This window comes from Dermacentor variabilis, chromosome 8 (genome assembly GCF_050947875.1).
Source record: "Dermacentor variabilis isolate Ectoservices chromosome 8, ASM5094787v1, whole genome shotgun sequence".
Lineage (NCBI taxonomy): Eukaryota > Metazoa > Arthropoda > Arachnida > Ixodida > Ixodidae > Dermacentor > Dermacentor variabilis.
Window position 1 is genome coordinate 107,394,124 of NC_134575.1, and position 24,422 is coordinate 107,418,545.

The 24,422-nt window shown below is 46.6% G+C and overlaps 1 protein-coding gene across 1 annotated transcript; it reads left to right on the forward strand.

The window, feature by feature from the left end:
* Positions 1–961: 961 nt before the first annotated feature.
* Positions 962–17,530, forward strand: LOC142590531 (uncharacterized). Its single transcript, XM_075702723.1, has 4 exons — positions 962–1,073; positions 3,709–3,939; positions 12,796–12,954; positions 17,295–17,530. Exons 1-4 carry the CDS (start codon positions 1,007–1,009, stop codon positions 17,453–17,455), a joined length of 618 nt encoding a protein of 205 aa, XP_075558838.1. The 5' UTR covers positions 962–1,006; the 3' UTR covers positions 17,456–17,530.
* Positions 17,531–24,422: the final 6,892 nt, after the last annotated feature.

Here is a 24,422-nt window from a genome sequence, read left to right on the forward strand (position 1 = left end):
GTCATGGGCTCTTCCTGCCATATAGCAGTAGCCCAGGATGAGCAACGAGTCTTTTCAAATCCAATAGTGACGGTGCATTTGAGAACATGTAATATACTGCTCGCAATGCTCAGGAATAACGGACGGAGTTTTGTGGTACTAATGGATAGGGAAACTTCCGTTATTATTATGACAAATTGCTTGGGAAACGAAATCCAGTGCCTGGTCGCGAAGAGGTATTCTGAATAAAAGGGAACGACGACCAAGAACTGAAAAACATTTAGGGAAAAGCATAAGGGAAAGCACTTCATTTTTATGGTAAACAAGGCTTCCGGGAGGGAGCCGAAGATTTCTGCCGAATAACTTTTTTTCCAGTAAATGCTTTTTTAGTTCTTGGTCGCCATTTTCTTTTATCCAACAAGGACATGGAACAAACGAGAACTTCGTAATCCCAAGCGGTTCGCCGAACTGTATATCGGGAGAGAGCGCCAAGCCCACATCACATCCCTAACGCTTAAACATTCACGTTACACATTTGTAACCATCCTGTGAGACTTGAAACACAGCATAATATGCAGAAATTGCATGGAACAAAGTTGACATAAATAATTATTTAGATCTGCAGATTATTATCTTGGACAGTATGTGCACAGACAGTGAAATATACGCTTGCGCGTAAACTTTACTCAGGGACGCATAAAAAAATTTCTAGATTCGCCAAGCAGGATTTTCATGGTTCTCAGGAAAACACTTCACGAACACCATATCACCCACGTCCGGTCACCGGGAATTCCAGCCGCCAATAATGCTGCGAGACAATGGGCCATTGTCAGTGGCACGCATATCCGGAGTCAACTCCACCTGCTGGAGATTGATTTCCGTTATTGACAACATAAAAGCATTTATTATCTGCGCCGGCCGCTGCCCGCAGTCTTATCTGGTGACTGAGATTCGATAAGAAAGATCTGCGTATTTAAAGGCTGCGAAAGTAACCCATTGCAGCAGGCGTAGGCGGAACGCAGCGACCATGAAGTCCTTTTCCGTCATCGCCATCACTTTGGCGCTAGTCGTCCAGTGCAGCTTGGCCGAACAAGGTGAGTCTTTTTTTTTCGTTAATGTCACGCGGACGTCGTTACAACTATTTGTGAGCCTTAGAAAGAAACAAAGATATTGCCTAGAACTGCACTACTACAAATGTCGCCGGCTTGTCTAACGATAATGCTGAAAGATCAACAACAATGCTCATATATCAGATCCCGCCGGCTTGTGGTAAAGTGTCTGCAGGGAAAACTGGGCGCCACCTAAATAAAAGAGCTGTCGGACATGAAAGCTCGGTTAAAGTTTCCTCGGCCTGCGCGTTGCGAGTCCTGAAAATATGAACCAAAGCTGAGAGGCGTGGTCAGAATACTAGAACGAAGCAGTGCGTCAGGGCTAGAGCATTGTTAAAAGCATTGTTTATCAATGAAACGGAAAAGTGGCACATCAGTGATGCTTCTGTAGTTTTACGCGACAAGGAAATGATGTTAATGCTCGACGCGATATCAAGGAAGGCGTCGTATTTGCGCCGTTTGTGCTTTGTCGCTTCTTTTATGCGTTAGAAATGGCGTCAGCCTCATGCATATGAAATGACGATAAATTCAGGCTGTTTTGCACGTGCACTAACCAAAACTAAACTACGGGTTATTATATTTCTCGCTCATTATGACATTTTTTTTCTCTGACGGCCGCGTGAGCGACTCCGGCTTGTCGACAGTCAACGTCACTATTATGCGGCAACGTCTACTTCGAAACGAAAGTCATTAGTCCGGGAAGGCTTCTCGAAAGCTACTGCGCGGGTCCGCTATGATTGCTAATGATGAGGCGTTACGACACGAGTATATGAATACTCTTGAATTCAAGACGAAAATCAACATTGCTCGAAGCTTACATCTGCAATTTCCGGAAAGGCGTGGGAAAACAGTTTAGTCTTCCAATAGAAGTGCCAATTTATAGTATGTTTAACATTGGCAAAATTTATCCGCGAGCAACTGCACCACGGCAAATTTGGAACTAACATGAAATTTGTTAGTACTGAAAAAGCCATCGTTTCACACGCCACTAGAAGCCTGAAGTGAATTCTCGACGCTAGATGCAAATGAATATGGTGTCTTCGTTACAAACCTAACTGAGGCATCGCTGTCATATATAAATATATCCATTGAATAATATTCAAAGCAATCTAAAGTTTCTTCTTTCCTTCTTTTTCTTTGCTTTGACGAATTCCTTTACTTAGTGAACATATGTTGAATAGCGTTCTATAAAAGTATAAAAGAGTTGCATCAAGTGAATTTTAATTGTCGTGCGAAAAACACACAGCTGCTAGCAACGCGTGGTAATGGGCGAGGGGTGCCCAAATGTCATGGTATAGCCGGCACGAAGAATACCAGCAGGTTCATGTCTGCGTTTGCTCTTGTCCGTAATCTTCGCGTTATTCTACACAATTAAGTTCTGCTGCACACAAGAAGCCGTGCCTCTTCATTCAGCACATTTCACCCTTGATTTGCATGCTTTTTTAATGAAGCTCGAATCAAAGCACAGTTATTTTTCAAGCCATTCAACAAGACTATTGGCCACCCGACTGTAGCATACACCCAAATGATTCGGGGGCTCAAATGGTCTACTCACTGTGCATATAGGAAGCTGATTGGCACAAGACATTGCAGAAGTCCGAGGACCATTTGGTGTTTTTTTTTTCAAAATGATGACAAAACACTATATATAGATATATATCGTACAACTGACGGTGATCTGCTCTAGAGCACCGTCCACCCGCCGTGGTTACTCAGTGTCTATGGTGCTGGGCTGCTGAGCACGAGGTCGCGGGATCGAATCCCGGCCACGGCGGCCGCATTTCGATGGGGGCGAAATGCGAAAACACCCGTGTACTTAGATTTAGGTGCACGTTAAAGAAACCCAGGTGGTCGAAATTTCCGGAGTCCTCCACTACGGCGTGCCTCAAAATCAGAAAATGGTTTCGGCACCTAAAACACCATAATTCAATTGGAGCACCGTCAGTTGCACGTCGCCCCTAAACAGGCAGGATGTGTTATGAGGTAGCTCCTGTACACCACTTTGCAATGCGGTGAACATGATTAAAATCATGTATCTGAGCCATGAAAGAGGTGCATCCTGATCCTAATGAATTTTTCTAGCATTTACTGCTCAATCTACACTATATTTCTTTAAAGCCTCGCTAACGCAGTTTCATGAGCAACCATCACATAAACGAGGTCTTGACATTTACTATCGGTAGAGACAACCTCAGTTTCGCGGTTATACATCCCTGCTTCATAAATGAGGCTTCACATTTCGGTCACAATCATTCATAAAGAGCGGTGTCGCGAATTACATATTTTAGTGACTAACAAGTTATTTTAATTAGGGATAACACCGAGTAATTAAGTCGGCTTTCGGCATGCTGTGTACAATAGAAATTAACCTCATAACTATGTCACTTTTATTTGCCGTCACACTGCTTTGGGCTGCTCTATCTAAAGTAGTTGCAGTTGCATGGTTTTTAACGACATCGCTTAGTTTTGCCGTAGATCTTTGCTTTTACAATGTTGTTTTATTTCCAGTGCTAATTAAGCCGTTAACAACAAGCCCATTTAAACGAGGCGCATTCTCGCGCGCGACGATGAAGTTTAGGTACATTCGGTATTTAGTTTCGTTATTGATCTCTTCACGCAGAACCCGACCCCAGGAAAAACGTCGACCAGCTCGACGTGGTCTACCCGAAACCTTGGCCTACTCAGCCATGGCCACACCCTTGGCCACAGCCTTGGCCACAACCATGGCCACAACCTTGGCCACAACCTTGGCCACGTCCTTGGCCACAACCTGAGCCTCAACCATGGCCACGACCTGAGCCTCGACCTTCGCTTGGGCCCAGCACTTTGCCTGAGGATTCCATGCTGAAAGGTAAGTAGATGGAACTGTCCTGTTAGGTGCACCATGTTGCATTACGCGATCGTTTAAACACGAAAAGCTCATGCACCCCAAGTAGTCGAATTAAGATTGGGCGGTTATTTTTGGGACGTTGCGGTTAATGTGACGTTGCGGTTAACCTAGCGATGACAGTGGTACGCCGGCGTTCAGGTCACATCTGAGGTGATGCCGAGAGGCGAAAAGAACGAAAAATGGAATTTACCTATACATATTAATTTTCCGGCGTTTCAGTTTATTATATATATATATATATATATATATACATATATATATATATATACTCACGCCGTGCTGTCAATTATGTCATTCCGTATTGATCATCGCATGAAGAATGGGGTGCCTCAGTGTAAAAGAAATGTATACCTCGAAGCTTTCATCCCGAAAACAAGTCAAGACTGGAATCGCCTTCCCGCATCCATCGTCACTATCACAGACCATGATGTGTTCAAGTCGGCTATCTGTGACCATGTGCTGCCTCATTAGCCATTTTTTTTCTTTTTCTATTGCCACTCCTCTCTGTAATGCCTGTACGGCCTTGAGGGTAAATAAATTAAATGAAACGAGTACCTTTGCATCGATGGAATAAAGTATATCGTTAGGAAAATGGCACATATAGGGCCTTGGATTCGATTAGAATATGTAATTCTATTTTACCTTAACATGCGCACGCTCACACTGCCCGTGTGACGACAAGGTGAACTCTTGGTCTTCGAGACTTCGTAATGAGAAGCAGGACTTCAAGTTGTCCGTTTTTCACCCAGCACATTCTTCCATATTTCACTAAGTTAACAAAATTAATTTCACAAGTTGGGTTCTCGTCATCTCATGTCAACCACCCGAAATGTCCTGCCCATAATTCCTGCTGCCCTAATTTGATCGGCATTCTTTCTTCCTGAAGAACAGTCGACAATAGAAACACCTTGTTCCTGGTAATCTTGATATTTTACCTCTTCTGGAAGGAGCTTCAAGCATTGATGACCAATAGTCGAACACGGAATGTCACTGGAACTAACATTGAAGCTGGACTTCTCTTCGTCAGGATTCGACTGCTTTCCTTAGCAGCCTTTTATGTATGGGCAACTAACCTTATCTTCCCATCAGCTCAGCGAGGGTTTAATATGCCGATGTATAGAGCGTCATAGCTGAAAAGGACATTTTAATGCTTTTAGCATTGTTTGCCTGTTTGAGCAAGTTTGAGTATATTTGTCAAGCGTTTTACGACTACAGAGTGATCTAAGTGGTCAACTAGTTTGGGCCACTAGCACCTCATGCCCTGAACATCAGGCTTTCGTCGTTATGCAACCCTTTTCATTTCCGAATCGGCATCCTACTGTCGTCACAGTACCTTTGTCGGAAGAAGACGAAGTGCATCTCTTGCGGAACCCATCTGGCCCGTCTCTGTGCTTTTCTGGACTTCTCACTGCACCTGTGGGGTCTACCGCCCCTTCCATCGCGGTGATGGATGTACAACACTCCGAGGATCCTCCCAGTTTCCGTTCACCCGTGGACATCGATTCGGGGAAGCGAGGAAATACGTCGAGTGATAGCGAGGACACAGAGCTGTACTCCGAATCAAGTGACGAGTCCTCGGAAGACAGCTTTCGACTTGTCCAGTACCGCAAGGACCAACGAATAGTTATCAACTCATCTTCGGTGTCCAGCTGGAACACTGAGAAAACAGCGCCTCAACGATGGCCTCATTCCATCCTGTTTCTGCCACAGAACGCTACCGACAACCTGCGCGTCCTTAACAGGCAAGCACTCTCCGTGCATCTAGAAAACACCGTGCCAAACGAGATCAAGGATGTCAGGATAAACACTAGGCGAAACATCCCGGCAATCGATGTGATGAACCCGAGCGCGCTGACCATACTACGACATGTAACGCAGCTGGGAAACATCAAGGTCCGATTCATCGTGCCATCGAATGGTGCCAGAATAACAGGAGTCATCTATTACATTGACAATAAAATACCTAATGCAGACCTCCCAGTTTTCATAAAACCAGCAAGTGAGCACAACGTCATTGTGCATGTTGGTCGCCTCGGCAACACACATTGTGTGAGGACAACATTCAAAGGCGACTGTCATCCACCCTACGTGAAGGTCAGCCACTTTCGCCACCACGTTCGACCATTTATTCCAAGACTAGTACAATGCTTCAATTGTCAGAAGACTGGCCATGTGAAGGGTGCTTACAGAAATTCGGCCGTGAACCCACGATGTGCCGAACCCCACTCAGAAGACAACTGCAGCGCAACCACGTTGAAGTGTCCTGTCAGGGTGATCACTGCGCCTCTTCCAAAGACAACCCTACCCACAAAGAGCCCGCTGTGAAAGTATGGTGAAGACGACGTCACCGTCGAAGGTCTTCACGACGGAAAACATCAAGCTTTCAGGAAAAGTCAACTCGTCAAGCAGCATCATCAGCGGAAGTTTCCAGCACTCCGAACACCGATGTTGAAAGGGAGAAAACTGCCAGATCTCTCTCCACAAAGGAATGGCCGCCACTTCCGCGTACACGACAGCCAGAAGAGCCGCAGAAGAAGCCGCCCGCACTACAGCAAGGTACTGTATCTGAGGGGTCGCGGAAAACAGATGAGCAAGTGATAGCAGTTATTAGGCCTTTAATGAATGCCATTCGCGTGTTGCTAAGCAACATGCACACACCGTCTGCCAGAAGTGCGCTTCAAGTACTGGACGCTCTGAGTCCGTTATTTGCAACCCTTGAGTAGATCATGGCTCCACAGCCACGGTCCTTTAGGGAAGAGGTCCGACAAGCAGCTATTTTTTAGTGGAATGCGCGCGGACTCAGAGCGCGCCTTTCGGATTTCCGTCGCTTCGTGTACGCCAATATGTTTCCCATTATCGTCATTTGCGAGCCGAACTTATCGAACACAATCAGCCTTTCTGGATATGAATTATTTATGTCGTCAACTGTTTATGAAAACAGTAAGGTTTTGGTGTGTATTCGCCGTGACCTCACCTACACTCATCAGCCGGCACCACCTAATGACAATAATCAATATACATGCCTAAACGTAAGGAAAAAGAATTTGGCCTTTACTTTTGTGCACGCCTACCTATCTCAGTCAAGTCGGTTTGATTACAAAAGACTACGAGACATCTCTTCCTCAACTCCCAATCGCTGGGCCATCATTGGAGATTTCAACGCCCATCATACACTCTGGGGAAGTCCGAAGATCAACGCAAGAGGCAGAGCTCTGGAGTCTTTCATCTCCAGTAATGAACTTTGGCTGCTGAATGATGGACGTCCTACGTTCTTACGTGGCTCCACGTACAGCAGCTGCCTTGACTTGGCGTTCGTCCACGAAGCCTTGTCAGATGTGCAGGATGGTTTGCGGACATAGAGACGCACGGAAGCGACCATATCCCCACGTGCATCAAGATCATAGCATTGTCCCCTTCCAGAATACGGGATACGATCCAAAGAGTGGCCTGGCCTAAATTTCACTCTATTACGGAAGAACACTGCGACGTCAATCCATCTTTCGACTTAGAAAAGGCAATCAAGAGCGTGGTGCAAGACACTATGCGTACTTTCACATGCTCTTCGAAACAGAATGAATTTGATGTTGAACTAGAACGACTTCGAGCAATTCGGCGACGTGCTGAACGAAGATACCGACGTACGAAGACAATGGACGACTTAAGGACCGCTAGGCGCACGCAAAGGAAGATACAGCGCCGGTTAGACGAGCTCGAATCGCAACGTTCGACTGCCTTCTGTGAGTGGCTAGATCCACGCAAGCCATAATCGCAACTATGGAGAACGGTGCGCGGTCTCCGGACACTCCCCGTACAGCGATTACCATTCAAGGCGCTTGCCCTCTCTCAAAAGAGATCGGAGATTGACGTGGCAGAGGATTTCTGCGCCAACTCACAGCTACCAACATTCCATCGCCCTCGAGTAGCTGTCCGCCACCACGTGATCACCGGATGGATCTACCATTCTCAATCCACAAACTTAAGGCAGCATTAGCGTTGTGTAGCCGCACATCAGCGCCAGGACCTGACGGAATTTCTTACCGAGCTCTGTGTCACCTGGGGGAGCGAGCGAGAGGAGTTCTCCTTGAGGTGTACAATGAGTCTTGGAGAGATGGCACGCTACCAACAACCTGGAAGTCAAGTCACCTTGTTCCACTGCTGAAGCTTGGCAATTCGCTGTTGGAACTCTCATCATATCGCCCGATCACTTTGGCGAGCTGTGTGGGCAAACTAATGGGGAGTATGGTTCAAGCACGCCTGGAGTGGTACTTGGAGTGCCACAACACCTACCCAGATGTCATGGCGGGCTTCCGACGTGGTCGATCATCGATCGATAACGTCGTCCACCTGGTCACCTACATTCAGCATGAGAAATGCCGTAAGCGTCTCTGCGCTTCTTTATTCCTCGACGTTAAAGGGGTGTATGACAACGTTACGCACGAAGCCATCCTCTCTGCTCTCGCAGAGGTAGGAGTGGGTGGTTGGATGTTTCAATGGATACGGAGCTATCTCTCCATGCGATCCATTTTTGTAAGCACCGAGGAAGGCTATACTTGTCTACATTATAGCTACCGCGGCGTCCCCCAAGGCGGTGTACTTAGCCCTGTGTTATTTAATCTAGCGCTAATTGCTCTCCTTGAGCACGTGCCAACCACAGTCAGGCTATCAATGTACGCGGATGACATCTGCATATCGACGTCTGCAATAACACGCCTACAGTTGCGAGCGAGAATTCAGAGAGCCGCCACACAAATCGCTATCTACCTCCGTGATCGAGGCCAGGAAATTTCCTCAGAGAAATGCGCACTAGTGCCATTTACGCGCAAACCCATGGCAAACTACAGCGTAATGATAAAGGGCCTAATAATACGATGTGTCCGATCGTACACGTTTCTAGGTATCATAACCGACAGGGACTTGTCATGAAGCCCTCACGTATCATACGTGAAAAAAACGGTTGACAGGCATCTCCCACCTGTTCAAGTTTTTCGCTGGCAAGACCTGGGGAATGTCGACAAGTGCCATGTGCCAAGTGTACGTGGCGCTTTTTATAGGATATCTGCGATACAGCTCGCCAGCAATAAACAACACAATTAAAACGAAGCTACGCACAATACAAAGTCTTCAGGGTCAAGGATCTGTCTAGACCTGCCTGCCTCAGAGTGCTTCAACAGTGGCTACGATAGCAATCGCTAGACCCACATTGTTAGACACTTGTCCTTAGACCCTTGTCAAGACCCACATTGAAATTGAAGTACTCAGGACCTATATAAGGCATCTAGCCAGGACTCCTCGTCACCACTTAGCCTCTCTACCAGCAGACAGACCACGCACATCTTTGAGTCAAACGATAACCGCATATGATGAATCATTGCCAGCTTGTTTCACTCCGGCTGCGAGACCTGCGATTCGTCCATGGTGCCTAGCTCAGCCAAAAATCATCCTCACAATACCTGGAATCTCAAAAAAGCTGATCTGTCATTACCAACCCTTAGACAGCTCACGCTACTGTATTTGTACGAGAACTACCATGACTCTACGCATATTTACACTGATGGATCTGTTCTTCCAAGCAGCTCCGCGGCGGCAATCGTCATACCAGCGAAAGCTACAACAATCAAATTTAAGACGACCCACGCGACAACATCGACGGCAGCAGAGCTCGCGGCGCTCTTTACTGCCCTTCAACACATTGCTGATAAACCGCCACACAAGTGGACGACATTCTGCGATTCGAAGGCGGCACTGCAGTCTCTACTGCCACCTTTACGACATGGGCCCCACGCACAACTTATGTACCATATTACAGAGACGTTACATCATAAAAGTGATGCAGGCCATGAAATAACCTTCCAGTGGCTTCCAAGTCACTGCGGGATTATCGGCGATGAACGGGCGGATCAAGCTGCCCGCTCAGCCCATACTGAGGAGCACCACGTCCCAATTCCTCCTTCTAGAACTAACGCAGCGCGGAAGCTCCGCCTACTTGTTCGGCAGTGCACCGCGTCGCAATGGAATGAGCCACATTTAAGAAATACGTGAATGTACTCACTTGATCCCACGTTAAGTCTTCGAGCGCCCTCACAGCTTCGCCGTACAGACGGCACGCTTCTATATCGACTTTGGTTGGGCTTTGCGCTTACCAAAGCCTATGCATTCCGCATAGGGATGACCGACACCCCAACCTGTGACCACTGCGGCCATGAAGAATCAATTGGCCATATTTTTTGCGCCTGCCCGCAGTACAGTCCACAGAAGGAATACCTTCGCCACGAACTTGACCAACTGGACGACCAACCGCTATCCCAAAAAAGAATTCTACAACATCGAAAGGACCTACCGTCACCGGAGGCCGCGCAAGCGCTATTGCGCTTTTTGCGATCTACCGGCCTTTGTGAACGACTTTAACTGGAACACCTTTTGTGTGTGTCTCCATGTGTGCGTGTTTCTTCTTTTCCTTTTTTTAGAGTTTTTCTCTCTGTCATCTTTCTAATCCCTATCCCCCATCCCCAGTGTTGGGTAGCAAACCGGCGACTCATATCTGGTTAACCTCCCTGCCTTTCCTCTTCATTCTCTTTCTCTCTCTTGTCGTTCCGTCCTGTCATTCCTTCTTCGTCACGGCATCGCAGTCGCACACTTATCGTCATGCCGTTCTTGTTGTTTATGGAGTTTTAATTGCCAAAACCAGGATGTCATTATGAGGGACGCCGTAGTGAAGCAATAAGGGTTAATTTTTAATACCTGGGGTTCCTTAATATGCAATGCAAGGAATATGGGCACTTTAACAATTCACCCCCACTCACATGCGGTCGCCGCCACCTCGATTTGATATCGCGATGTCGGACTTAGCAGAGCAACGTCGAAGGCACTGCTTTCATAGTCATGGCTGACCCAGGCGAGCGAGTGCCACATCAAAGTAGGCCGAGAGCAAAGAGGTGGGTATCTCAAAAGTCGAAGCAATGGACATCTCAGAATGATTACTACAGATTCTAAATACAGGTGTCTTCAGCTATACGTTGTCTCGCTACGTTCTTGTTTTCTTGCATGCTAATCGCATTAACGACGACAGTGAGCGGGTTCTCCCGGAATTGATTTTTATAGCCGCAGTAAATACACGAACATTCCAGGGGAATTTCCGCCGTTACCGTGATGTCCCGTATATAATTGTGCATATGTGCGTTTTATGGTTATCTATGCTAGACTTGCGAGGTAGCTGCTATACTATTCGATCACCAAAGTTACTCAAGCCAGGTTTTAGGTATTTTGAGTGGATTAATCATGATATTTTTTTACACTTGAGGCGTGCTAACACAAATTCGTGAAACATCTGATTCGACAACATACATCTTAAGTCTTCTGAGTTTATTAAAAAGCGCGAAACAATATTAGCGCTCACCAATTGAAACATATATTTCACTGACGTAGTAATATAATAATAATAATATTTGGGGTTTTACGTGCCAAAACCACTTTCTGATTATGAGGCACGCCGTAGTGGAGGACTCCGGAAATTTTGACCACCTGGGGTTCTTTAACGTGCACCTAAATCTAAGCACATGGGTGTTTTCGCATTTCGCCCCCATCGAAATGCGGCCGCCGTGGCCGGGATTCGATCCCGCGACCTCGTGCTCAGCAGCCTAACACCATAGCCACTGAGCAACCACGGCTGGTTCTGACGTAGTAGTTCTGCGGAAACCCGCCAGGTGGAGCGAAATAATGAATAAAGGGAAAATCGGATATCCACCCTTTGTAAATATTGCTACGAACGGCTGGATGTCCGATTTTCTCTTTATTCATTATTTCTCTCCACCTTGCGGGTTTCCGCAGAACTGCTACGTCAATCCCTTTGCTTTGTTTCGTGTTGTCGACAAATTCGACTTCGCCCTGCCATCTGCTAGGTGCCTGGTTAGCTCAGATGGTAGAGCGGCTGCCCAGGAAAGGCGGTGGTCCCGGGTTCGAGTCCCGGAACAGAACGAATTTTTCTTCAACTCTGAGGCTTTTCTTTCGAGGAACTCGCATGGGTTGTTTCCTTTGTAGCAATTGCTACAAACGGGTGCATGTCCGATGTTCCCTTTTTTCATATATTTCACTGATGCCGAATATTAGACAAAATGCAGTGGCGTCATTGACTTGCCATTACAGGCCCTACGCGGCGTATTAATATTTTCAGGACTGCCAGAACTTTGGCGCACCCGCGCGCGTCGCACACGCATATAATTAGAACACCGTTGGAGTTCATCGAAACGTTAAACCTTGCTATCGAGCTCAGGGCTTCGTACTTCGGGCGACATTGCCGCCTGTGTAGCACTTTGACGTCAGTTACCCAAACTACGCAACGGCTCATTCCTCTTCTTCTCCCCAGTGAAAGTGGAGGAGAGAGTGAGCTACATGTACGTAAGAAAAGCTGCTAAAGAAATCATGCAGTTGGTAATGAGGCTTCGGATTCGGCCACAACCTTTCGTAGAGAGTGGTGGCGCCAATAAAATAGTTTCTTGATTAACAAGTTATTTTTATTTTGGGAAAATCCGCAGTATTTAAGTCGGCTTTCGGTATGCTGTGTACCCTAAAAATTAAACTCGACGCTATGCCACTTTTATGGGTCGTCACACTGTTCTCGGCTGCTCAATCTAAAGTTGTTGCAGTTGCACAGTTTTTAACGACGACGGTTAGTTTTGCCGTCGCTCTTTGTTTCGACAAAGTTTTATTTTTTTCCTAATAAGCCGCAAACAACAAACCCATTTACCAAGGCACATTCTCACTCGCGACTTTGAAGTTTAGGAGCATTCTGTACGTAGCTTCATTATGGATATCATGGCGCAGCACCCGAGCCCGCGGAAAACGTCAACCAGCTTCGCATGGTCTACCCGAAACCTTTCCCTCCTCGGCCATGGCCTCAACCGTGGCCACAACCTTGGCCACGACCTGAGCCTCGACCTTGGCCACGGCCCAAGCCTCTGCCTGAGGATTTCACGCTGAAAGGTAAGTAGATGGAACTGTCCTGTTAGGAGCACCATGTTATGTTATAAAATCATTGAACCCAAAAAGGCTCCTGTACGCCAATAGTTAACAACTAGTTAATAGCAATATGTATGGGCGCATAGTTTGTGATGTTCCGCACAACTTTCCATTCTTGTCATGTATTGCGCCGAAAGGCCGACAACCTAGCTGTGATAGTTGCGTGCCGGCATCCAAGCCGATGACGAAAGACAAAAATGAAGTTGGACCCTAGTTGCCCGGTGTTTCAATATATATATATATATATATATATATATATATATATATATATATATATATATATATATATATATATATATATATATATATATATATATATATGGAGTCGCACTGTGCTGCCAATAATAGCAGTAGTAAATGTGATACGGTAGAACGAAGTATATCGTTCGCAAATATGGCACTGATAGTGCCTTGCTTTCGTTGAGAATATGTAAGTTCATTTTATCTTAAGTATATGCTTACACGACCAATGTGACAATGTGGTGAACTCTTGGCCTTCGGGACTTCGTAATGAGAAGTAGGACTTCCAGGCTTCTGTTTTTGACATCTCCTTCCACATTTCAATAAGTTAATGAAATTAGGCTCACAACCCGTGTAATTCTCATCTTGTATAATCCACCTGAAATGTCCTGCCCTTAATTCCTGCAGCCCTAATTTGATCAGCATTCTTTTTTTGATGAAGCACAGCTGATAGTAGAGCCACCTTGTTCCTGATATGTTGCTTTTTCAAAAGAAGAGGTCTTTAGAACCACACCTTGAAGGAGCTTCAAGCATTGGTGACCAGTAGTTCAGCACGGAATGTCGCTGGAGCCAAATTGAAGCTGCACTTCTCTTCATCTGGGGCCGTATTCTGTAGCGGTTCGCTTTGGAACCGGTTCGGTCTGGCTGTTGCCATTGGTCGGCGCTTCGTTGTCGTCATCCCTGGTGGGCGGGACGACAAATTTTGTTGTCGTCACACAGGTTGTCAATCATCTGGAAAGGAACCGGTTCCCAGCTACGAGAGGAACCGCGGAGAAGTGGGTCGCTCGAGGGTCGCGCGCGGTGGCGAGCATGATGTCGAGGGTTGCTAGGGCAACCGTGGCTGCCGGCTACTCTTGCGCCAGCTGACGAGCCTAGATGAGACGAGACAGAGACGGCAATGGCGGCTCCTTTGGTTGTGCTGCTGGCGAGCGCCGAAAGACAACGACGCGACGAGAGGCAACGACGCGACGCTTTCGGCATGGCCGAAGAGTTTCGAAGGCATTTTAGGCTCTCCAAAGACATAGTGCGATGCCTTTGCGATGAACTGGAAGAACATCTCGGACCTCAAAGATTTCGTGGTGTCGACACTACGATAAAATTGGTGTGCGAGCTGCGGTTTTTTGCCACGGGGAGCTTTCAACAGTGCGTCGGGAATGAAGAAGCGATTGCACTGTTGCAGCCTTCGGTCAGCCGGATCATTACAGCCGTCGCCAAGGCCATTACGGTTGTGGGCAAAGAAAAAGGATGGGTTAGATTCCCATCCACGGCGCAAAAGAAAGCCGCCGTCAGCTGTGCATGGCCCAACACACACGACGCCTTTGCTAGGTAGGGGTGCTCCTCGACAAATGAAACGAGTATTTCGCGCTGCCTCGCTGAAGCATGAGGACCCAGCCGCCTGTCCTTGTGCGACGCCGTCGTTTCGGTTTCGGCGCGCGAAGAAGTCCAAAACGTAAACAAAGCGAAGCAAGTTGTTTGCATAAAGTATGGCACACCACCTAGCGACTAAATAACAAAACAACACAAATAAAATTACAACTCCCAGCAGCCGTTTGCGCCGCAAGCTCACATTTATTACTGAAACTTATATTTGCAAGTTTTTTATACAAACAAATGTTTTTTTATCAAACCAGCAACATCCTTCAATTGCTATACCGTCCCCCAAGTACAAACAAAAATGATGACGTTATCTTCCGGCAGACCACCGCTCGTTGATTGGTTCCCCTCACGCCGCCCCGTTCCACTCTTTCTCCGAGTGACGTAATCCAGACGTAACAGCCAGACCGAACCGGTTCCAAAGCGAACCGCTACAGAATACGGCCCCAGGGTTCAACTGCTTTCCTAATGAGCGTTGTTATGTACAGGTAGCTAAGTCTACCATACCAGCCATTGACCCACAGTAGAATAAGCCAATGCGCAAGTTGGGGTAACTTCAGAGTGCAATTTTATTCCGATAAGCATTGTTTGCCTATTTGAGCAACTTTGAGTATTTGTCTAGTGCCACGATTACAGAGTGATCCAAGTAGCCGACTAGTTTGGGCCGCTAGTACATCATGCCCTGAGCATCAAGCTTTCGTTGCTATGCCCTTCTGTAAATTTCGGAATTGGCACCCCACTGTCGTCACAGTACCGTCGTCGTTCCATCCATTTCATTCCTTCTTCGTCACGGCGTGGTCGTTCCACAGTTATGGTCGTGCTGTTCTTGTTCTTTATGTGGTTTTAAATGCGAAAACCGGGATTTGATTTTGACGCATGCCGTAGTGAGGGACTAAAGGCTAATATTGACCACCTGGAGTTCTTTAGCGGGCGCTCAATGCTGGGTACCTGGGCGTTTTAAGAATTATCCCCCATCAATATATATGCGGCAGCCGCCAACTGGAGTTAGTCCCGCGATATCAGACTTAGCAGCGCAATGCCAAAGGCACTGCTTTCATAAGGATGGCTGACCCAGGCCAGCGAGTGTCCACACAAAGTGGGCCGATAGCAGTGAGGTGCGTGCCACATAAGTCGAAGCAATGGAAATTTCAGAATTACCACTGCAGATTCTAAATACAGGTGTCTTGAGCTTTACGGTGTGTCGCTACGTTGTTGTTTGCTTGAATGCCAATTGCATTGTGATTGAGTGTGACGCAAGGTCTGCCGGAATTAATTTCGTTGCGACAGTAATTACGCTCACATTCCAGGGGAATTTTCGCTGTCCCCGTATACTTGTGTATGCGTATTTTTATGTTTATCAATGCAGGATATGCGAGGTAGCTGCTATACTATTCAACGTCCATAGTTGCACAGGCCAGGATTTAGGTTTTTTGAATGAGTTAATCATGACACTTATTTTACACTTGAAGCGTGTGAACACAAAGTTGTGAAACATCTCATTCACACCGTATGAATCAGACCACATGCATGTTAAGTCCTCTGAGTGTATTAAAAAGCGCGAAACAATATTAGCGTTCACAATCTGAAGCATATGTCACTGGCACCGCATATTAGACAAAGTGCAGTGTCGTCATTGGGTTGCCATTACAGGCCCTACGCGGCGTGCTAAAGATTTCAGGTACAGTTAGAACACCGTTGGAGTTCATCGGAACGGTTACACCTTGCTATCAGGCTCAGGGATTCGTACTTGTGGTGAAACTGCCATATCTGTAGCACCTTCACGTTAGTTACCCGTTACTACGCAACGGCTCCTTCTCGCTCTCCTCCCCCATTGAAGGTGGACGAGAACTAAAGCTAAGGGTACATAAAAGCGCTGCTAAGGAAATCATGCACTCGGTATCTTGACGAAGACGAGTTCCCCTGAAACGTTGGCTCCCGAGGCATTCCTTGTTCGGCTACTGCGGACAACCTCGAGCCTCCATCTTCTTGGGCATTGAACACCGCACAAAAAATTACTAGCTGGAACTCTGGCGCTGTCATCACTCAGCTAGCAGGGAATGGTTGTTACTACGTGGTGTCTATCCTTCGTGCTTGTGTCTTCAAACGCTTTTATGACGTTCGGCATTATATTTTATCCCCCTACATCCCCACACGGGATTAGTTTTCCAAACACAGCAAGAAAGTTGATCTCTTGGTGCATGCAAATTTTCGCTAAATATTTCTTATAACAATTTTTTTCGTTGAAAATGATAAATCTACGAAGTCACAAAGCCATCTAAAGTCGGAAGGACGAACTTTAGGCAACGCATGCATGGTCCATCCTTTCAATTCTGGCTGGACTGCTGGGCTTGCAACTTCCGTTGACACTAGTGCTAAAATTCTCTTCAGGAATTGTTTTGTCGAAAAGTGTATGGTTCAAAGTGATGTGTTATCTTATATTTTGTCGTTATTGTTTCTAAAACATCTTGTATCCAAATCCCATATAATACTATTTGGGCCTTGAGTGCATACTAATATAGTGCATACATATGGGCTACGGTGCCACCAACAAGATTCTAGCAGGTTTGGAACATCCAAATCGACAACTTAATTAATCAATTAATCCTAATATAAAGCATTGTTTTCTTTGTTTCATTGTTAACGACATCAACTGATGTGTCCGTGTGTGCGTGAACCTCCTTTCGATGCAGACTTGCCGGAGGTGGACATTTCTGCCGAGGAAGAGTCAAAGACAAGGCAGCGCCGAGCTATCCTTCCAAGGCCTAAGCCTTGGCCCCGCCCCTGGCCCAAGCCCTTTCCTCGTCCCGGGCCCAAGCCCTGGCCAAGTCCTTTCCCCAGACCTTGGGCTTAATCAGCACGAATCGCCAGCGCTCGCGCAAAGTCAATTAAAAGCTTAAAGAAGCGTTAAATTCGTTTCGTCTCCTCAGTTTTGTGTATTGTCTATTTGCTCGTTTGATCGAGAAAGCTTCCGTGGATATAAAGGGCAGAAGTCGTTTAAGTGAACTGAATGTCCCCATGTAGCATTTTTTTTTCGGGATAAGGGGAGGGAGTGAGACAATCTTTCAGGAACAGCACAGGGATTGGCATGAAGTAAAGGTCATCTAGCCTCATATTCTACTGAAAGGGCAGGGAAAGGTCGCCTAAGCAGCGTCAGCGAGGATAGAAAGAGGGAGCTGAGCACAGCCGGGCCTCAAGGGCTCACTGACGGCCGTGTATCGTGTTTTATGAGAAAACTACTAGGAGAGCCTCAATGAGTCGGTGTGAATCAATATTATTGCGTTAGCATTAGCAGTGTCACAGTGGACACAAGTGCAGGTGTGTTAGAAGTTGGTCAAGTAGTAGTGGTAGAGGTGACGGGGGTCTGCTTCGGATTAGTTTCAGGTCACTTCGCTTCTCGAAGATTCAGGACGCGTGTCGAGTGAACTTATGAACATTACTGTGCAATGTGAGGAACACGATTTAAGAGAGGTTCCGGGACCTCAAAGAGGTACGACGTAATGATAAGAGATTTCTCTAGCATTTAGAGCTAAATCCCCATTGAATGTTATTTTTTTATTTGAGGCACTGTTCTTTTTTTTTTTGCAAAAGAATGTCGATAATTCGCATTTTAAGAAAGGAACTGCAGCACAATGTTTACAAATGCATAACTTACCTGTCACGAAACCGATATCGCAGATATCGCAAGAGCGTATGACATATATTTGAACTTTGCGTGAAATTATTTGTTTATTTCAGAGGGTATGTACTCCCGATTCAGTGGCGTCTTAGGAAATGTTGTTTAACAGATGCAGTTTGCCTGATTTCTTTCGATGGAGGCAGTTTGCAAAAATTGTGAAGCCATTGTTACTGCTGAATAACCGTGTTTTCAGCTTGATATTGGAGGTTTTCTTTTTTCGGGGGATCTTGCAATAATACTAATTGTTTATAAAAACATTAATTGCATAAATTCGGTACGTACTCAATACTCTCGGTATGCCTTAACATATTCTTTCACATGCAACAAAGCTAATCGAATTTGGTACAGTTGAAGCCGACGAAAATAATTCGTAGGTCCCGGTGTTTTCAGGACGAAGCTTCGGAGATAAAGCTTTCTTTTAATTTGAGAGGTAGCTTTAGCTCTAGGTTAATTTCCAACGCCGCCAATTAAAATACATGTAAACCGCAGAAATGCTATTCTGAGATCACCCCTGAGACAATTTTAATAATTTTTGGGCACATTAGAGATAAATATAAATTTTAGTGACTGTTGGAAGCAAAATTTTGGTTTAGAACGTGAATTTCTTACAAGTACGTTTAAAAAAAATTTAAATATGAAAAAATTGGAAGCCTGAAATTTACATATTTGTACCTCTGCATCGAAAACAGATACCACCGTTTTGTAAACTTTGTCCGTTAGAGCATCCAAAGCGGCGAAATCATATGTTTGGACAGCTTACGTGCATTTATTACAATGTGTACAAGGGCTTTGCAAAATCATACTCTCATAGTCATAGTATACTACAAAGCAGTGTATGATACATGCATGAAAAAAAAATGGTCACCGACCCCAATCTTTGATTTAGGTGTCTCTTGCTGGCACTCGCATCTCCGCGTTAGTGTTCTTTAGGTTAAGTTTTGGCGAACGCTACGCAAGAACCGAATTCGGAGGTAACTGTTTCCCATTAACTAGCCGGTTAAATATCAAACCCCTTCTTTTGCGTGAAGTCATTAAAGGAGTCATTACTTCCACTTCCTATTTCCAGGTTTCGAGAAATTTCGCCAGTCATGCTTTCGTCGCGACTCTTTAAGGTCTACGATTCTGTGCTTTGGTATGGGTAATGAGTGATTACTAAGTAATTATAACTATTCCAGACACTTCAGTAACTCAACTTGTATCTAAACTTACGCTCTGATATCATATATGTAATGAAACCCAGGAACTTTGTACTGTAGTATTTTTTTCTATTTTTCCGGATTCATTTTGCATTTCACCCAAGTCGTGTCAGTTATTTCTAATTATGCCAGACACTTCAGTAGCTAAAGAGAGAGAGATAGCAAAGAGAGGAAAGGCAGGGAGGTCAACCTGGCGAGCATGCGGTTTGCTACTCTACATTGGGGGTGAGGGAAAGGGGAAATAGAACGATGAAAAGGGGAAGGAAGTGAAGACTGTTTGTGCAGTGAAGCAACGTGACACCAAAGTGGAGTTCCATAGCTGGTGATCTGCGCTGCTCACATCTGGGACGACCAAAGGGCCAGTGGTCGTTGCGTGAATAGGAGGCTGCAGGTGAGCTATGGGGCTTACGCAAGAGTTGCAAGCGCTGGATTAAGAGCATCCACTACTTGTACTGCACTTCGCGCTGACGGAGTATGCAACTTGCTGAAAAGTACACGAAGGTTCCATAGCTGGTGATCTGCGTTGCTCACATCTGGGACGACCAAAGGGCCAGTGGTCGTTGCGTGAATAGGAGGCTGCAGGTGAGCTATGGGGCTTACGCAAGAGTTGCAAGCGCTGGATTAAGAGCATCCACTACTTGTACTGCACTTCGCGCTGACGGAGTATGCAACTTGCTGAAAAGTACACGAAGGGTATTTATGAGGGACCGAAGATCACAACCACTTGCTTGTCTTCTATGGACAATTTATTGGAAGTCGGCGCTGTGGACTCTACTGCACTGCGCTGTGTCGTTTGATGTGACTGCGGCTGTGGCGTCGGCTGTGGAATCGACTGTGGCTCCGGCTGTGGCTTCAGCTGGGTTTTCAACTATGGTTTCAGCTCTGCCATCCCCTGTGAACGCGGCGGTTTCTTCAGCTGTAACTTCATCTGTTGCGGGGGCTGTCGCTTCGATAGCTCGGGCCAAGCTTCAGTATTGGTGTTGTGCGGCATGGCTTTAGACTCGACCCCGCCAGGCCTTGGGGGAAGAGTAGGAGGAGTTTTCGGATGTGGTGCGCTCTTCACGGAAGCATCTGTGTTCTTTGAAGTCCGATGGCGTCGGGAGCGTAGCTTTCTAAGGGCCGAAACAGCTTCCCTACGAGACGAACGGTCTCTAGCACTCTGCTTCAAGACCACCCTTTCCTTCTACATTTCGGGACAGTCCTTTGAGGCAGAATCATGGGAACCAATGCAAGTGGGGCAATTGAAAACTGTGGCTACACAGGAGTCTGCAGCCTGGGGCTCTGCGAAGCGCAAGCAGACTCTCGTTTTCTCGCACACAGCCCTCTCGTGCCCCAGTCTCATGCAATTGCGGAATTTAAGTGCCCTTCAGATAAATGGTCGCACAGGGTGTCTAAAGTGGCCCACCTTGACATGTGAGGGAAGAGATTCGACCTTGGAGATTAGGTTCACACAACGGGATTCCCAGCGTAGAGACACGTGAGTTCTGGCGAAGGTTTCAACGGCTGGCTTCACTAGAATAGGCAAGTCAGCGCTGGAGATGGAGACGTCCACGTCGTAGATGACACCAGTAGTGGTGTCACTGTCCAGAGAAATATACGAGCAGACCTTCATGCCGCCAAGTTCCGTCATCATCATCAACAGCCTGGTTACGCCCACTGCAGGGCAAAGGCCTCTCCCATACTTCAACAACCCCGGTCATGTACTAATTGTGGCCATGTCGTCCCTGCAAACTTAATCTCATCCGCCCACCTAACTTTCTGCCGCCCACTGCTACGCTTCCCTTCCCTTGGAATCCAGTTCGTAATCCTTAATGACCATCGGTTATATTCCCTCCTCATTACATGTCCTGCCCCATTTCTTTTTCTTGATTTCAATTAAGATGTCATTAACTCGCGTTTGTTCCCTCACCTGCTCTTTTCTTATCCCTTAACGTTATACCGATCATTCTTCTTTCCATAGCTCGTTGCGTCGTCCTCAATTTAAGTAGAACCCTTTTCGTAAGCCTCCAGGTTTCTGCCCCGTACGTGAGTACTGGTAACACACAGCTACTATACACTTTTCTTTTGAGGGATAATGGCAACCTGCTGTTCATGATCTGAGAATGCCTGCCAAACGCACCCCAGCCCATTCTTATTCTTCTGATTATTTCCGTTTCAGGATCCGCATCCGCCGTCACTACCTGCCCTAAGTAGATGTATTCCCTTACCACTTCTAGTGCCTCGCTACCTATTGTCAATTGCTGTTCTCTTCCGGGAGTGTTAAGCATTACTTTAGTTTTTGCAGATTAATTTTTAGACCCACTCGTCTGATTTGCCTCTCCAGGTCAGTGAGCATGCATTGCAATTGGTCCCCTGAGTTACTAAGCAAGTAAGCAAGGCAATATCATCAGCGAATCGCAAGTTACTAAGGTATTCTCCATTAACTTTTATCCCCAATTCTTCCCAATCCAGGTCTCTGAATACCTCCTGTAAACACGCTGTGAATAGCATTGGAGAGATTGTATCTCCCTGCCTGACGCCTTCCTTTATTGGGATTTTGTTGCTTTCATTATGGAGGACTATGGTGGCTGTGGAGCCGCTGTAGACATCTTTCAGTATCTTTACACACGGCTCGTCTACATCCTCATTCCATAATGCCTCCATGACTGCTGAGGGTTCGACCGAATCAAACGCTTTTTCGTAATCAATGAAAGCTATATATAAGGGTTGGTTATATTCCGCACATTTTCTATCACCTGATTGATAGTGTGAATATGGTATATTGTTGAGTAGCCCTTACGGAATCCTGCCTGGTCCTTTGACAGAAGTCTAAGGTGTTCCTGATTCTATTTGCGATTACCTTAGTAAATAGTTTGTAGACAACGGACAGTAAGCTGATCGGTCTATAATTGTTGAAGTCTTCGGCGTCCTCTTTCTTATGGATTAAGATTATGTTAGCGTTCTTCCAAAATTCCGGTACGCTCGAGGTTCACTCAAAGTTCGCAGCGCAGTCAAGGTCAATTGCCAAGACATTTTTTCGTGTGTTGACTCTGGCGTCCGCGACTTGATTTGGCGTCACTGCTTCAAGAAGCACTGAGACAGACTGTCCGTTCAGTCGTCTCAGGTTGTTGGTAGCGTGTTCGGGTACAAATAGAATCGTACTGACAAGTATGCGGAGTTGGTCCCAAAGTCGACGTGCTTGAAGACAGGTGGACCCTGGTGGTGCTTCATTTCGCCTTGCGGCTCCTCGCAAGCTGAAAGTCGTGCTCGGAGAAATCCTCAAAGCTGAGCGAGTATAAACTGGTATCGTCGCAGTTGATGTCCCTCTGGAGGCCAGTCCGCTTCCTAGACGCATCCACCACTGAAGTCGCCATCCCCAGCAGAGGCGCCGGTACGTCAAGTTGCATCCGTCCCACGACCCATGAGCACTCGGCGGCCTTCACCCATCGAGTCATCATAGACGGAACGTTGGCGGCTACGCGGTGCTGTCACTGTTTGAGAGTTTCGTTTGGCCTCGCGTTTCTATTGGCCTCGGCATCAGCGTCGAAATGGCGTTCCCTTTGTGCAGGAGTTTCATTTCCATGGTCGCCAAATTTTCTCAACCTGTGTGCTTCCACCTACTACTCTCGTTTAGCTACAATGTAAGGATGAGTCGCCGCACCTCACGTTCTCGTTTCAACCACAGTTGTGCGTTCTGTCGAGCCCGGCGCTCCGGGTCGACCAACCTAGACGGACCAACCGCCTCGTCCATGGCCCAGCCACCGAAGAACTGCCACATGAATTTCTTCTGACGCGCTGATAAACTAAGAGACGAGGAGGACCGTACCTGGCGCTTCCCCACGGAAACCGAGTGCGGCTTCCTGTTGGCTGCAGCTGTCGCGGCGCGCGCGCTCTGACTGGCTGCGCCGTGTGAGGGGGAAGGGCCTCATTGGCTGTAGGTGATTACTCTCCTCCAACGCATAACGTGCCTACTTTCCCCCTCTCCAACGCGCGGTGCTGCTGTTGGCTCTTCATGGTCGCGCAGCGCATGAACACAACCTTTTCGCCGGATTGGAAGCCCTAGCGCTAGTGCAGTAAATAACACGGAACCGTCTCTTGTGCAGTTACTACAATAACACTTGCTAGCCTCCACAGCGCTACACGCTGTATATGAAACCGAGTATAGTTGTGTAGCAAACTTGGCATGATATGGAACAACGCCACGCGCATTGCAGGCGTGCCGCCTCGGTGGCGAACTACATGAGAACGAAGAAAAACCATTAGCCTCTGTAACCCGTAAGTGAACGTGTCCATACCACATAAATCACCATATGCACTATGACAAAGCTCCCTGTCTTTCGCCAGCAGGCACCGGCGTGAGCCTGCAATCAGTTCTGAAGTGGAAGTTTCTGCGTTGCCGGATCACACACTTTCTACGTCGCACGTCGGCTCGCATAGCTTTCTTCGATGCTTCGCATCATCTTTGCAGGAACAGAGGCGTCAGTAATTCGCCCAAGACAATGATCAGGCTACCTTTCGATGTGTCAATAATTGTGAGCGCTGTGTGACGGACAATAAATTCGCAGAGACATTGCAGCACTTCCTGCTCAGCGCACAGTTAGTAGCTTTTATTTTATTTTACCGCCCATATATATGCTTCGCAGAAACTTCCGAACAAGAAAAAGGTTGTCTCCGTAAGCACGTTTGTACAGTAAAAAAAAATAACACGACCCAAATGACGTCCCTACGGTAGCTGTCCCATTCAGTTTACGTTCTTCATTGCAAAATTGAGTTTTGAGAAATGAAGTTTTACGCATGTGTTCGGGCCTGTCAACTTGCCTGCCGTTTTGTTTATGGGTCAACAGACCCAACAATGGCACACGAGAAATATACATTTCTTTCAAAAAATTACACTAATTTACACCCTTCTAAGTTTGTAAACTTGCATAGTATTTGCCCAAAATATTCTGAGGGGAAAAAAATTTTTG